Source organism: Melanerpes formicivorus, unplaced genomic scaffold (assembly GCF_026170545.1).
Source record: "Melanerpes formicivorus ecotype bairdi unplaced genomic scaffold, bMelFor1.0.p_v2 SCAF_2, whole genome shotgun sequence".
Classification (NCBI taxonomy): domain Eukaryota; kingdom Metazoa; phylum Chordata; class Aves; order Piciformes; family Picidae; genus Melanerpes; species Melanerpes formicivorus.
In genome coordinates, this window is record NW_027142354.1 from 19858116 (window position 1) to 19875386 (window position 17271).

At 38.1% G+C, this 17271-nt stretch overlaps 1 protein-coding gene across 7 annotated transcripts in view; it reads right to left on the reverse strand.

The window, feature by feature from the left end:
- The window catches only part of UTRN (utrophin), a 389650-nt gene that overhangs the window by 17978 nt on the left and 354401 nt on the right, over positions 1–17271 (reverse strand). For all 7 annotated transcript variants that reach the window (XR_010989004.1, XM_068152489.1, XM_068152498.1 and 4 more), the window contains 5 exons: positions 16431–16542; positions 6794–6930; positions 5108–5146; positions 4801–4866; positions 2145–2210 (listed from right to left, as the gene is read on the reverse strand). Coding sequence is in view for 6 of the 7 variants with exons in the window: in XM_068152489.1 (XP_068008590.1) it covers positions 2145–2210; positions 4801–4866; positions 5108–5146; positions 6794–6930; positions 16431–16542 (420 nt within the window). In the remaining variant the exon portion in view is untranslated. The remainder of the gene's footprint in view (positions 1–2144; positions 2211–4800; positions 4867–5107; positions 5147–6793; positions 6931–16430; positions 16543–17271) is intronic.

Genomic DNA, 17271 nt, shown 5'->3' on the forward strand with positions numbered 1-17271 from the left:
ATTTGGCAGTGTTACATTTATGGTTGGACTCAATGATCCCAAATGTCTGTTTCCAACCTAAATGATTATAGATAAAGCTTAACCCCAAACAACAGTTGTTCAGATCTGTGCGAGTGCTTTTGTATTTACCTTCGTTAAAGCATGCATTATTACCTGCAAATAAAACAGCAGGCGCCAGCGGGTACAATGTCACTTTCTGCTCCTCCTTGTCCTCTAAATCTCTACATATATTGCTTGTGTAACAATATACATTTCACAACAGACTTGAGATGCAGATTCAGATATTATCATGCCACTACATGAATTCATCATGTTAATTCTTTTTCTTCAAATAAAAGTTATTTTTGTAGATGAGCAAGGAAGCTGCATTGAAATCAACAGCTAATTTGCCTGTAAAAATGAAGCAAATACACCCTCCCTTACCACTGGGATGGATGGTTGGATGGCCTTTGTATATGAGTAGACTCATTAATTGCAAAACAAACAACTCAATCAAGTTTATGAGCATTTAGCTGCCTCCAGGTTTTCATCTTTCCTGACAAATGACAGTATGTGCAGTCTTTCTCCTCCTTTTTTTTCCTTCCCCCCAAGGGAAAACAAAAAAGAAGTATTTTGGCTGCATTTCTCTCACTGGTAAGCATACCAGTGGCAGAAAGACATGAAAACAGACACAAAATAAGTTGTCTTAGTTATATAAACAGAGTTAACTAAGCAGGAAAGAGAGAACATTAAAAAGTAGTCACATGTGCTTCTCTGAAGCAAAGTATTTCAAATCTCAAATTATTAGCACATTCAGAACTTCATGATTAATTTTTTCAAAACAGTAGATGAAAGTAGTATTGAGAAAAATTGCATTTTCTAACTGAAGTTGAACAAGAATACCTGCCCCCTCCTAAAAATGTTGATGATATCAATAACTTGAGTCAGTCTTAATGCACTGACTTAATGTCAGACCTGAAGATACACTGAGGATAAAACTTCCCTGTATTTTTACGCTAACCCCCCCAATCATATGTAATTCATCAGCAATTCAAGGGGTTCTACACCTTCCAGGTTAATCGATGGATTTTAATGAAGGATTTTTTTACAATAAAAGTGACATACAATAAAAAAAAAAGGCATTAATAAAATTAGTAGGACTACGTTGATATCTGCAAGTACAAACAGAGGGATCAGCAGCCAGCAAACTGAAATACAAACAAAAAGCTGCAACACTGGCTCTGCAATTCCTTCATAATATAGAGTTGTTTGGGGTTTGTTTTAGGGATTTTGTGTTTTTGTTTTTTTCTATTTTCAGTGACAAAATTGTCCTCTGAGTTAACACAAGCTTTTCACCCAGACCACTGGCCACTTTGACACAGGATTTCTTTTCTTTTATACAATGATAAAAGAAGGAAAAGATTACAAACTAGAACCTACAGAGCTGTAACATTTTTCTGGTTGCATGAAATATCACTGTATCACCAAGGTTGAAAGAGACCTCAAAGATCATCGAGTCCAACCTGTCACCACAGACCTTATGACTAGACCATGGCACCAAGTGCTACGTCCAGTCCCCTCCTGAACACCTCCAGGGATGGTGACTCCACCACCTCCCTGGGCAGCTCATTCCAATGGTGAACGACTCGCTCAGTGAAGAACTCTCTCCTCACCTCGAGCCTGAACCTTCCCTGGTGCAGCTTGAGACTGTGTCCTCTCGTTCTGGCTACAACCCCCCTTCAGGTAGTTGTAGACAGCAATGAGATCTCCCCTGACCCCCCCTCTCCAGGCTAAACAATCCCAGCTCCCTCAGCCTCTCCTCGTAGGAATTGTGCTCAAGGCCTCCCACCAGCCTTGTTGCCCTTCTCTGGACATGTTCAAGAGTGTCAATGTCTTTCTTAAACTGAGGGGCCCAGAACTGGACACAGTACTCAAGGCAATATCCTCATTTTTGAAGCAGAACAGCTGACAAATACAGAATTCCCTTACAACATCAACAATTTCTGGTGCTTGGAATAACAAATTTTTGCAGACATCCTTGGTATCATGCATAATAGATAATTAATAGATACTTTCACTGGGACTAAGTCGTGTGTTACAACTCATGAAGATCATACATCTATAACAAAAGCTCCTGGCATCTTTAATGAGTATGAGTTACTTACACGCTTCCTGTGGTGGAGCTACTATCTGTGAGGAAGGAGCCATTGGTCCTTTCCATCTGTGCAAGCCTGGGAGGCAAAAAAGGATCATGACTTTCAAAGAACACCCTGCACAGTATAAAGGCAATATGAAGATAAATACTACTTAAAAACAGATCAGACATGGCAACCTTAATATATATGAAGAGAAATATATGTCTAGGAATACGTCTAGATTTTGTGACCAAAAAAACTATAATCCTGAGGATGCTTATGAGAAACTTGTGCTATGATTAACAAAGACCAAGTATATTTTCTCTCTCTAGTATAATTATCATTAGCATCTCCACAACTCTTATGGTAAAATTAGAGACACATTTTTGCAGATACTTTTCTCTTTGAATTCTATAAAACTAGCCTAATGAAAGAGAATAAATACTTTTGAAATATAGCATATGGAACGTCTGAAATTATGGTTGGCAAGTAACATCACACTGTGAATAGACAAGTAGTGGAAAAGAGCACAAAACCCAGTGTAATTACAGGGAGTCATTGCATACTGCTCCTTGTTTTGGAAGGAATCAATCTACAAGGACTGGATTATTATACTCTCTAGATAAGGTAACACAGATTTTAAAAACTGCAGCAGAAATTATCTATTCAAGTTTCTAGGGAAGATAACCTTACATCTGTAAGGGACACATAAAAATTCAGAAACACTCAATGCTGTGCATATATATTGGACTGCACCAAACACATTATGATATCTATCTTTACTACAAAAATGCCCTAATTTCACATGTAAATTTGGAACTGTTATGTATTATAGACATAAAAGTTCTTTTTGAAAGAAATGTGCCAGGCTATAAAGAAATGGGAACGCTGGTGTTGTCTTTTAGTCTGGAGCAAGATTTCCCAACTGCATATTTGTTAGTATTCCTCAGGGTTGAAGTAGGATAAATAAAAGTATACACAAGATGAAGCTGTCTTGATTCCTTTGTCCTACCACAGCTGGGGGGCAACACTATACTTCAACACCTTCCCTGAAGAGAAGGGCAAGCTCCTAAGTGACTAGAGACATGCAGATCATCTCTGCTCTGGGGCATCTCAAACAGACCTAGGTCATGGTGAGTAATACGCTTACAAGTCATCTTTGTAATGCTGCTCAGCATCATTAAATCTTTGATGAAACACAGTTTTGGAAATTGATCTTCATAGTCCCTTTGTCCTACAGGGAAGTAGTACAAACCCTGTTAATTTTCAAACAGGAGAGCCTGTCTCATATGTCTAACAGAGGGATCAAATATCCCAACTCACAAATGCAGATTCCATCATTATTACCATGTTTACATTGTCCACCATTTAGTGAGGATTTGCTTGGAGTACCATGTGGAACCAGGAGAAAGCCTTGATAAGGGTGCACAGGAAGACAGGGAGGGAACACTACAGTTGCACAGAGCCTTCCAGGCAGGATATGAACTGAAAGCAGTGTGGTCCACCTTCAGCAAGTCTAATCCAGAGCCGGAGGAGAGGGAAAATATATTGCTAGGATCTCTCTTGACCCTGGATACAAAACCAGAGTTTGTGCTTTATATGGGCATAGAAAGCCACAGTGTTGTGGCACCACAGGCAGCAAGAAAGGAATACAGGGAGACAGAAAACTCTCACATCTTTCTAAAGCAGTTTACTTTGTTCTGTGACTTTTAATTGATAACAGCATTGGTCTAAGTCATAGATTCCAAGAAATTGTGTAATTTATATGAACACATGTTCCAAATACTTTGCCTTTGACAATGGCAGGTGGAGAGAAAGAGTAGAGATGGATGGTAGATAGCCCTTCAGCATTGTTTCTGCTCTATTTTTCCATTGCAGCAAAGATCATACTCTGGATATCCTAGGTATTTAATAATATGCTTTAAACTTTTCTTGTAACACCCATAGACAAGAATTTAGTTAAACACGAACTCTGAATTTTTATCAAAAAGCTGAAAATGTTCATTAGTTGTGATCAGATACAGCAATAAACACATCCAAAGCAAAACTCTTTGTAAGTTTTCATGATAATATGGATTAATTTCTGCATGAAAGATGGCTGGTGTTACTTGGTTTTGAGAGGGTAACTCTGATGAGTGCTTAATCATCACTAGTTCTGAATGTACGGAAGAGAGTTTGACAAAACACAGAAGCATTGAGATGGACCTGGCATAACAGACATTTTGTCATGAAAGGACTAGGGTGACCTCATAAAAGCCAGAACATAAAACACCAATAATTATTATACTGTGCTAAAAGTCAATGGTAATGGTCAGTGTTAATCTATCACAGAAGAAAACAGAATCCTGTAACTGAAATCCTACCGGGAAAAATTGCATACCCCAAAAGTTCCATTGATTTCAAAGGTTACAAGTGAAGAAACAAAAGGAAATCAGCACATTTTAGAAATAAGACAGCAGTTCTGCAACAGCTTCCATTCTGTATGGCAGACAATAGATTTAATGCATCTATTATACATTTAGTATGACTGTAATCATCAGAAGCTAATGATTTCAAAATATTTGACTTACATCTGAGTGCAGAGTATTATATCTTTGTAATAAATAAGGTCTAGCAGAGTATATTAAAATCTGCAGGAATCAATGGGAAAATGTAGTGTACTGGTGAGAAAATGCGTCTCTCTTACCTAGTAGCATACTGCTCTATCCTGGAGTGAGTGTCATCATGAAATAGCTGTGGAGACTGGGAAGGACTAGTTTAAAAACAAAAAAAATAAATTAGTGATGTCTAAAGCAATTCATGGTATCAACAACATGATTTTTAAAGTAGGTTAGACTGATGACAAATAAATAAATTCACAACATTGCCAAAGGAGTTATTGCTTTGGGTCAGCCATGCCCCGCAGTTCATGCAGATTGGGTAAGTCACAACAGAGCTAAACAAAACCAACTGCTATTCAGAGCTTTGCAGGCAAAGGTATTCTCCATACTTACTCATATTGCTCTGGCCACATACTGATGAGTGTGATAGGACTGTAAGGAAGACACACACACACACACAAAAAAAAAAAGGTGGGGGAAAAAAGAGAGAGAAAGAAACTATGAAACAAAATCTTTGGTGCCATTTAAAAAAGATAAAGCTGGAGAAACACAAAATACTTTTATCAGCATCCTTCACAGATTATTTAAATCAGTAACAACTGATGTAAAGAAGAGACAGCAACAGATACTGACATGGATCAGGTAGAGGCTGGAGACTGACTTACATACGTCATTTTGTTAAGCAAAACTCAATTAAAAAAACCCAAAAGCCAAATGAGTGTTATTGATTGAAGTGCAGTTTGTAAACCATAATCAGTTCATTTTAATTCTGCTCAAATACTGGAGCTTTCATTTTTAACTAACTAGAAAATACGTTTATCAAAATAAATTGCGGGGGAAAAAACCCACCACTGAGAACAAAAACCCTGCTGTAAGTCAAAGTCAGGAATGTTTATTTTCCTTCTGCATAAAATCAGAGGTAAATACATATTGTATTGCATTCTGACACTTGGATATCTTCAGGATTTCTTACATTCTTTGTTCTTCTGATTTAAAAGAATGCATGACCGAGTTTTGCCACACACAGGGGAGAGAACCAATACTAACACTTTCCTCAGCATGATGTTGGCAGTTTATCTGTGTATTTCCCACTTCACTGGACAAAGAAAGTTTTCTCCTGACCTATAATGAGAGTTTTGACATTCCAATTTCTGGCACTGTTGACAACTTTTCATCACATCAGAGCAGCTTTGCTTTCCTGCGTTGGTGGCAGATAAGAGTGCCCTGGTGAGTAACATTTTAACATTTGAGTGCATGTTGCCTTCATAGAAGCTAAGCCATCAACAATGCCAGTTTTCAGGTTACTTCCTCCTGTTTCTTACACCGCTAATAAGCAGGTTGTGTTTGCTTATTGTAAATAAAATGCAGAGTCCTCCAGTCACGAAAACAGAACATCGAGAATGGAACTGGGCTGTTACGTGCAAGGGGAATATGTGTGCTGAAGGTTCATATTTGCTGCTGCAAACTAAGCGGTGCTGTGTTCAGACAATACAGAAGTACTGCAGACTCCAGGATGTCAAGGAGAGTCCATCCATGAAACTACTTCTAGCACCCTGTCAACACATCTTAATTTTGCTCTTTCAACAGTGTCCTTTGCTGACAACTACCAAGTAAGTAAATGGAGTATCTCTGCTAGCACCACAAGTAATACTGGAGACATAGAGCGCTCTCTTTCATCAGGCCACCAATTACTTCTGAAGCCTGTAGGAACATAATTAGCTCAGAGATTTCTAATTCCAGGGACTCTGCAATAACCAAATAAGCATTCCAGTTCCCAAAGTCCAGTATCCCCAAATCTATCTAAGTGTTCTCTGTAGAAGAGCTATTCACCCCCCTCCAACATTACCTGCTAAAGTCCATGGCTTTATGACAAAATGCTTACAAAAAAAAAATCAAAGTATAAAATATGTTACTTTTTCAAGCCCAGGCAAAATCTGAAAATAACACAAAACAATTTATAGAAAAGAATGCAGCATGAGACTCTACAGCTGCTGTTGATTATTTCTTGGGTTTTACATTATTGTTTTTAAAGGAACAAGCCAGTGATCCCAGGAGCAATTACTCTATAATCAAGCTTACGTCTCCAGGTTGTCACCCTCCAATACTGTTTGCACAGGTAGGTAGCCAAGTCGGGGGTGCTTTGCAAAATACTTCTTTGACCGGAATTTATTCTTCAACACCTTTGTGAAGTCCCGAACATCTTCCCCAGATGTTGTCTTAAAAAGTTAAAAGAAATTAAATTGAACATTGCATAACAACATTGAGATAACAGTGCTGCCACTGTCCTCAACAAGGACAAAAGGAAAAACTATGAATTGTTAATGATGTTGAAATTTCTGGTTTAGTGTCCTGAAATATGGTACAATAACAGTAATGCAACTAGAAATTCTCTTCTGATGGAAAGAACAGCAAGGCTTCAAATTTGCAGCAACAAATGTGTTAGACTTATCAGTTACTTTATAAATTAGAAAAAAAAAAAAAAGAAAAAGAAACAGGTTCAAGTCTTAAACTGAACTTTTATAACTAGTATACAAAACACAAAAACAGTCAGAAAAAGAAATTATAGTAAATAAGTTTGCCAGATACAAGGAGGATACCCTTAGCCATTGAAGGCAATATTGACAGTGCATTTATACACATGAAGCTTGTGACTTCACCCCGCAGACAGAAAAAACCTTGTAATATCTCTGCTGAGAAAAAATACTGCTAACAGTAATTGCTTTGCTAAAAAAAATAAACAAAACAAAACCAACCAAACAAAACCCCTAACAAAGCAAAACAACAACAACAAAACAACAACAACTAGACAGTATCTAACATAGCTGTCCGTATTTACAAAGTTCCAGAAATTATTCACTGTCACCCATTTTATACCTACACTGGACAACTTTATCATGAGATGGGAGCAGTACAGGCTAAAGCATTCTTCAGTGCAATTGCCAAGCTGCTTATGTGCATTTCCTCAAGTAACCACATCTCCTCCCACAGAATTCTGCAACTATCTGTATTATTCCAGTGTCAAAAACACTCACCAATGAAGCGACAGCCATCGTACAGGCACTGTTCAAATGCACAGTTAGACTGACTCAGTCATTTCCTTACTACCACAGGATAAGAGTAGTACAAAAATTAGCCACAAGATTCTTCAAGCCAAAATTTACAAGTTACAACTGGCAAGACCCACTCCAGCAGCAGTTTTACTGGAATCCACTGATGCAGCCTCTTTCAAAGCTTTCTTAGGCCCATTACTAACATTCACATGAAATTAATTTTGTTCTTTCGAATAGAATTAAAATGGATGCAACTGCTTTTAAAAAATCAGCTGGAATAATCACAGCAATGTTGGCAGCACTGGTATGGTAATACTATTCACAGAATCTTAGAATCATTAAGGTTGGAAAAGACCTTTAAGATCATTGAATCCAACTGTAACCCAACTACTGTGACCACTAAACTATATCCTGAAGCTTCCTGAACACCTCTAGAGATGGCAACTCTACCACTTCCCTGGGCAGCCTGTTCCAATGCCTGACTGCTCTTTCAGTAAACAACTTGTTCCTGACATCCAATCTATACCTCCCCTGGCACAACTTAAGCACATTTCCTCTCATCCTATCACTAGTTACTTGGAAGAAGTAACCGACTCACTACTCAGTTAACTTCTGCTACAAAAGCAGGGGTACAAGCAAAACATGCAGGCATAAACACAAGGTGAAAATGGAAACAAATTTGCAGGAAGAAACAATAGTATACTTTAAAGGCATACTGTATATGTGCTTACAAGACTGTACTGAGTACTCAGAACTGTTCCCATGATGTGTAGCAGCTACTGTTAAGTTACTACTAAGTTACTCCTGCAAGGGCAGTGAAGAAAAAGTGGTCACTCAACTCCTGCATTAGCTGAAGAATTGCAAAGGCTTCTTCAGATTTCCAGCCCAAACACTGTAACAAAGCACAAACTGCATTTCTTTGCCCTCTGCTTTGGATGAAGCCTGCTAACAAGAAAGGATACCTAAGAGAATGGATATCCGTAAGGCAAATAGAGTGAAAGACTTTTCAGTTTTTAAATTTTTTTTTTCCATTATGTACTACAAAGAGTCCTAGAAGTAGGCAACCTATCCTCTGGTTATATTCTCTATTGTCAAAACATAAAAATATTTCCTACACACCTATGTATTTTAATGTATGTATAATACTACAAACTACAGCTACAAACTCTGTAATACACATCAGATGAGCAGTAAAAATTGTAGATAATTGAACTGATATTGGTAAGTTCTTCACATAAGACTTTAACAAGTTCCAACAAAGTGGGCAAATCTGAGATTAAGAGGTGTCTGAACACCTGAATTTTAACACAGATAAATTTAGGGAAAGTTCACAAAATCATTCTCAGAAAGCATCTGCTTCAGCGACTGCATCAGAAATGTGAGGAACCCCAAAGGGCTGCTTGTTCTCATGCAACAGTAACTTCAGCAGATGGAACTCCATCCCAAGGCCTACACGATGCAGAAATAAATGTCTGCTGAGCTGCTAGACTTCCCCTCTGCTATATTCATTATTTGATATGACAGCCCGATCTAGCTCCTTGGAAAGACTAATATGACTGCATACTCACTGAGGATAGTAAATGCTAGCCAGTGAAATCTGAGCAGATTTGGAAGATCGATTTTAATTTACATTCAACTAAGATGCAACTCTTAGAGATATTTCTTCTGGTTTTTTTGTTTTGTTTTGTTTTGGTTTTTTAGGTACAACCACACCACAGAATCTAATCCAAAATCACGTCAAGAGAGACGTATTATAACATTTTAAATTCCAGACTAGCCACCCATCATTGTGTAGAATCTATTAACTAAATTAAAAACAGCAGATAGTTTGTACACTTCATGAAATCTCGACTACTTCCACACATCCACAGCACAAATATCACCACAATCACAGAGCTACTTGAAAAGCAAAGGAAGAAAATCTTTTTCGTTGCTGAAAATTTCAGACAAAAAGTTAAACTCAATTTAAAATATCAGTTGTTAAAACAGGACAAAGCTCAGGAATGATTTAACTAAGATCCACAGCTGGCACACACAGCTAAATAAAAACTGTGTGTGTCTGAAGGTCTCAGGAAGAAAATCTGTAGTAACTGACAAACATGCATTAGCATTCTTCAATATACCAGCCAGGAACAAATGGAATCCTCAGTCACAAACTAAATGCAGATAAAATTCCTTGTAAACCAACACAAATTTAAGAAACTGGAATTTACAAAACTCCAAATATGCTGAGATATGGTTTTCATATGGTGGGGATCAGTCTGTTCAAACAAGTAACAAGTTTAGGTTGGATATTAGGAGAATTTCTTCACTGAAAGGGTTACCAGGCATTGGAATGGCTTGCTCAGGGAGGTGGTGGAGTCCCCATCCCTGGAGATATTTAAGAGTTGGGTAGATGTAGTGATTGGGGGATGGTTTAGTCAAGGACTTGTCAGTGTTAGGCTAATGATTAGACTTGATCTTAAAGGTCTTTTCCAATCTAGGTAATTCTGTGATACGCAGGTTAAAAAAAAACCCAACAGTCGGCACATAGTTTAATGTATTAACAATTAAACCTTTGTTGGGAAAAAAATACTGTCAAGAATGTAATAAACTATTTGGAGAGCTCCAAATTAAATAGTAGTAAATATTAAAATTACAAAGAAACATAAATATATGCAACATATGAATATGTAATACTTACTATATATACACACATATTTATTTATACTTATTTCTCACAATTCTCTTTTTACAAGAAAATATAATAAAGTGATAATGGAAGGACAAAACAATTTCCCATTCCCTTTATTGCATATCTGTGTAGAAGGATTAGTCTGCTCCTAAGTCATCCTACTATTAATTACTTTTCCTATACTATGCATAACACAAAACCAAAGAGCTGCTCTAATATGCAAACAGAAACTGATTCCCAGAAGAGAACCTCACTAATGAATGCTGTCATTAATCCCAGTCAGATATTGATGGGTTATGAGGAAGATGGAAAAAATTATACACAGACTTGATGCTCACAGTAATCACACAAGTTCCAAGAAAATATATTTTGTAGAAGACATGTACAGGGAGGCAAAATTTACAGTATTAAAGAACACTATGTTACTTAAGAGGATTTTAGTTTATTCTTTATTAGAATAATAGATACCTGACTTGGATACTATTTGATACTCTTCAAGTGCTTATAAAATGTTAAGGTTTGTAGTTGTTTGGGATTTAAAACAAACAAACCAACCCACCACCACAACAAAACCCATCAACAATAACAGAACCAACCAACCAAATAACTTTTTTACATCTCTGTATTTTTTATTTCTTAACATTTTATTTCTCTGGCAACAACTGGTAGAATCTATGCATGAGCCTGGCTGTTCTTGATGGAAAACGAAATTCTTGGACCTATGTATGGTAGCCGCAAGCTAGGTATCATTAATGAGGCAGGGAAACATCCCAGCATAGGATGTGGGATAAAGAAGCAGGTAGTTAATTCCTCTATTGTTTAAATGGACACTTGAGAATGCAGTTAACCAGTAACTTAAACACTTTAAAAAATACATCTCGCATCCCTTGATAAAGGCACAAGATAGGATACCACAAAAATTAGGTTATCAAAGGTGAAATAATTCTATTTATAACTGCCACATCAGTGATGTTTACACTGTGTAACGCTGTGAAGATTACCTCTGTGACCACTTTCAAATAGAGGCAATTTCACAGCAATTTCTCCTCAAAAGGAGAGACTGATTATAAATTGTGTATGCATTTTAGTTTACTGCAAAGAAATCAAGCTGTAATTTCAAGAGCAACTAACTTAACTCAGAATTCAATAAAGTTGCAAAAGGGTAGCAGGTCACATAAATCAGCTATCCGAGCAACTGTAAGAGTGAGACCTAGGGAAGAGCACCATTGCCCAGCTGCTAGGTATCAAAGACTACCCTGACCAGATAGCTATTCTCAAGGCAGAGAGTAATCTCTTAAACTCAAAGTTGGAAGTGATGTTCTGCATGTGAATTAGAAATTTTCAACCATTCTTGCTGCTTGCTTTCATATTTCCCACAGAACAATCCTGTTTTGATAACAGTGAAGCATAATGCTTGGTGCACTGATAAGCATGTCAAGATGAAACCACTGACTTACTGATGTCAGTTTGTTGCTTAAAGAACACTGAGGCTGCTTAATATTCAGGAATCTATCTGTCCTCTCTGGATGTCAGTAGCAATTAAATTTTCAGATTATTTACCTAGAGGAGAAGTCTTCACAGGCACTATTGCAGATAAGCTTTATTGTGCCTGGAAAAAAAAATCAGTCTAGGGTGAACTATCATTCAAGAAATAATTTTTGACGTCTTGCCTATCACATCCTGAGCTCCTTCAAGGAAATAAAATTTTGGTCATCTTGAAGATGAAAGGACTAAGCTTTGCTACCATTATTTTGTATAGAAAGGCTAAAAAAAGAACAGTTCCCAAAACACGGATCTGTGCCAGGTGAGTGTAGTAGCACAGAACTAGAAAAATCCATTATGCTTTCATTGAGCTCAGGAAGTAAGATTACTTGCAATAAGAAAATTTTCACAACTGTTGACCTGATATTTGTATGTTACCTCAGAAAAGCTACTTTCAAGAATAGAATAGAATAGAATAGAATAGAATAGAATAGAATAGAATAGAATAGAATAGAATAGAATAGAATAGAATAGAATAGAATAGAATAGAATAGAATAAACCAGGTTGGAAGAGACCTTCAAGATCATCGCGTCCAACTTATCACCCAACACCACCCAATCAACTAACCCATGTAACCAAGCACCCTGTCAAGTCTCCTCCTGAACACCACCAGTGACGGCGACTCCACCACCTCCCCAGGCAGCCCATTCCAATGGGCAATCACTCTCTCCATGTAAAACTTCCTCCTGACCTCCAGCCTGAACTTCCCCTGGCGCAGCCTGAGACTGTGTCCTCTTGTTCTGGTGCTGGCTGCCTGGGAGAAGAGACCAACCTCTGCCTGTTTACAACCCCCCTTCAGGTAGTTGTAGAGAGCAATAAGGTCACCCCTGAGTCTCCTCCTCTCCAGGCTAAGCAGCCCCAGCTCCCTCAGTCTCTCCTCATAGGGCTTGTGTTCCAAGCCCCTCACTAACTTCGTTGCCCTTCTCTGGACTCGTTCCTTAAATACAACAGTTGTGAAGTGTTCCTTAAATACAACAGTTGTGAAGTGGAAACAGTTTGGAGAAAGAAAACCCACGCAGTAACTATTTCCATTTCAAATTGAAAGGACTTGTCAATAGAAGTCACATTAATGCAACTCAAGTACCACTATTGAGAAAATTTCCATTCCAAAAAACCTAAGAAGAAATCATGCAGATACATTTTAACATCATCAACCTTTGAATTTGACGGAAAAGGTAGAGTAGATGCACTCTGCCTATTCAGGCTACCTTTACCGTAATATGCCCTCCCCTTTTCTGCCTATCCTCTATTTAAAAGGACAGGAAGTCCCTTTGGTCTCTCTTCTCTTTGACCTTCCTGCCTGGCTGGGAGCTGCTCCTGGTTGGTGGAACTCTTGACATGGTTGGGCCTGCATCCACGTGCTGCGGGGAAATCCACAGCCATCCAAGACTGGGTTTTATGTATCTTTTTATATATATCCCTTCCCTCAATCTCTCTGTACATCTCTCTTCTTTTAATACATTTTATTACCTTTTAAAATTACTTTCTTAACTTCCATGTCTGTGCTAACCCTTTTGTTTACCCCTCACTTTCCCTACCTATCTTTTCCCTGAGTGGGGAGAGGGTGGGGAAGAAAGAGGTAATCCAAATTCTGTCCTGTGGGGCTTTTGCCCAGAAACCTTAAACAGTGACAATGTCCTATACACTTAACTTCCTTCACGCATTTTAATCAAGAATGCAATCTTATTTCCCTTATTATCTCACAGTGAATTAAATCTCATTTCTCCCATAATTTCATGGAAAGAGGGGACTTCTGCCTTACATTACCTTATTTTGCATCTAATAATACAGCAGTAGCAGAAATGTTCATTACAATACAAGCTGTCCCTAGTGCTAGAGACAGTGGAGATTCTAGCCATTTCCAGAACATATTTTTCCATATGACAGTGTTGTAAATTAAATATCTCACATAATGTGAACATGTATAGCAGTAACTGAAAACTTCTCTCAGACAGCAAATCTGCTGCTTCAAACAAAACCTGGAAATCATCAGAAATATACCACCCTGTCCTAGGGACAGTACCATACACTGTACAAGATGTAATCTGTATTTCACTAATGCAACATGAAAGCTATCTTATTCTTTGGATTGGCAACGTTATCTATTTTGACACACCTTACATATTAATTTCTGAATGTTCGGTATATTATAGGCATTAACAAAGATTATTTCTGTTCCATGAACATGATATAAAATAAAGATGAAGTTTGAGAGAACACTATCAGGGGAAAAAAAAAAAAAAGAAAAAAAGGTTAATATAAGAAAAATACATCACACACAATCACAGAATATATCTGGTTGGAAGAAACCTCCAAGATCATCCAGTCCAATCTTGGACCCAGTAGCAAAGTGTCAACACTAAACCATGTCCCTAAGTGCCAGGTTCACATGCTGTTTGAACACCCACAGGGATGGTGACTCCACCACTGTCCTGGGCAGACCATTCCAGTGTTTGACAACCCTTTCATTGAAGAAATCTTTCCTAGTATCCAGCCTAAACCTCCCCTGGTGCAGCATGTAAACATTTCCTCTAGTCCTGTCACTTGTCATAAGAAGAGGCTGTCCACCTCCTTGCTCCAGCCTCCTTTTATGTAGCAGTAGATAGCAAAAAATGTCTCTTGAACATGTTCAGACTGATTTGGTCATGTTGGCTAAGGAGGCATGGACACAATCAGTATCATAGTATGTTTAATGATTTCTATTAAAGAAACACTGTAGACCTCCAGGTCCTGAGGGTTAGAACAGTCACATATGAGTAAAACTGCGCCTGTCTCATACCACAAACCCAGTATAAATCAAAACCACAAAATGACTTCTGGAAAAAAGTCAGGCTGAGAGACTTGGGGCTGTTTAGTCTTGGGAAGACTGGGAGTGGATCCTACTGATGTTTATAAATATCTGAAGGGTGCCTCTCAAGAAGGTGCCAATCTCTTTCCAGTGGTGCTCTGTGATAGGACAAGGTGCGTTGGACATGGACGGGAACACAGGAAGTTGCACCTCAACATGAGGAAAAGCCTCTTTACTGTGAGAGTGACAGAGCACTGGAGCAGGCTGCTGAGGAGGGTTGTGGATTCTCCTTCTCTTGAGACTTTCAAAACCCTCCTGGATGCATTTCTGTGTGACCTGTCCTTAGTGTTCCTGCTTTGGCAGGAAGGTTAGACACTACAGAGGTCCCTTCCAACCCCTACCATTCTATGACTCTAAGAGGCAGAAAGAGAAAACTGGTAACGGTTACATTGTTATCTTTAACAATCATTAGGAATTGACTGAAAACTAACAAATTTACTTAAAAAAATTCTTCAGAATGTAGCCTATCGTGCCAGTTTATTAACAAAATCCTAACATCAGGTTACAGAATGAGTGAAAATATATTAACTAAGTCATGGTTTCTTCTGATCATAATGAAGTGAAAACACTAGACAACAGAATTTTACATCTGTTAAGGTAGACTCTGAGTGGAAAAAAGTGGGGAAACAATGTAGCAAGTCCAACTACTAAAGCACAAGATGTGAAATAATTATTTTGTTTCCTCACAGAAGTTCCTGTGGAACTTTGTAATGTTACTGGAAACCATCTCTATTCCATCAGCTCTTGTTACATTCTGCTCTGATTTTTTTTTTTTCCTGAGCTTACACACCTTTTGCTTACACACTGTTGCTTAAATTACATACAAATTTTCCTATTAATTTATTTGTGATTCAGTTAAAATTCTTAAGAAAGTAAACAACTATCAGACTTTTTGAAAAAGTGGAAGTGGTATTCTGATGAAGGAAGTTACCCGCTCCTCCTCTTAAGAAAGTGTCTCAGAAATTTTCTTAGGAAAAACTGTTTGAAATTTCCTTGTGAAAATATTGTCTTGCAAAATTAGTTTTTGTTAGTTATTGCAGGTAAACCTCTCAAACAGTCACTGGTTAGAAATTGTCAATTCTGTTTGGTTTTTTTTCCCCAGCTACACACCAAAATTTAAGTCAGCAGAGGGAAATAACATATTTCCTACCATATTTTACAAAGGAAGCAAAATGCTAGATGGGAAAGTAAATATCATGCACCTTTAAAAATACTGAAGTGCATTACTAAAATATTAAATATGCTGCATTATGGTGCAACAATAGTAAAGTGAGTCCCTTTCTTCTGACATGTTGTCATCCTTGTGTGGTGTGCAGGTGCAAGTATATGAATACTGCAAATATACTTAATACTCCAGACTTGTTTTTACAAAAGTGACTTGTACTCTTTTCTACAGAATGCAAGCATGGCTCACATAAAATCAGCAGCACTAACAAAGTCCCTGATAATTTCCAAAGGGAGAAGCAAGAAGACAAGCTTACTAAACATATGAAATAGAAAACCTGGCAAAAGATCTGGGTGACAAACGACTACAGTAATTTTTTTTACCCCAAATAATTGGAACACAATCCCTTAGGAACAGGCAGTAAATTGGTACTCACGGGAATACAATATTCCACCATCGGGTAATGCAATTTATGCCCCTTTGCTGTACGTCCAGAGAAGAAACAGCTCTGACAGACGTCATAGTTGAAATGTTTTAAGCTCCGGTACCTATGGAGACAATAAAGTGGAAAAAGTGATTAGAGCTTCCAAAGTTTAACTTAATATTTTCCTGTTCTTAAGCCTCATGAGGCAAATAATTTTCTGAAATGCTGTCATATGTTTTTCACCAGCAGCAACGCAAGGGTTGTAGTACTTTGTTGAGATTAGCTTAGAAAACACCTTGAAGTATGCAGGTATATGAATGGAATGGAATGGAATGGAATGGAATGGAATGGAATGGAATGGAATGGAATGGAATGGAATGGAATGGAATGGAATGGAATGGAATGGAATGGAATGGAATGGAATGGAATAGAATAGAATAGAATAGAATAGAATAGACCAGACCAGACCAGACCAGACCAGACCAGTATAGTATAGAATAGAATAGACCAGACCAGACCAGGTTCGAAGAGACCTTCAAGATCATCACGTCCAACCCATCAACCAACACCACCTAATCAACTAAACCATGCAACCAAGCAACCTATCAAGTCTCCTCCTGAACACCTCCAATGATGGTGACTCCACCACCTCCCCAGGCAGCCCATTCCAATGGGCAATCACTCTCTCTGGGTAGAACTTCTTCCTAACATCCAACCTAAACCTCCCCTGGTGCAGCTTGAGACTGTGTCCTCTTGTACTGGTGCTAGTTGCCTGGGAGAAGAGAGCAACCTCCACCTGTCTACAACCTCCCTTAAGGTAGTTGTAGAGAGCAATAAGGTCAGCCCTGAGTCT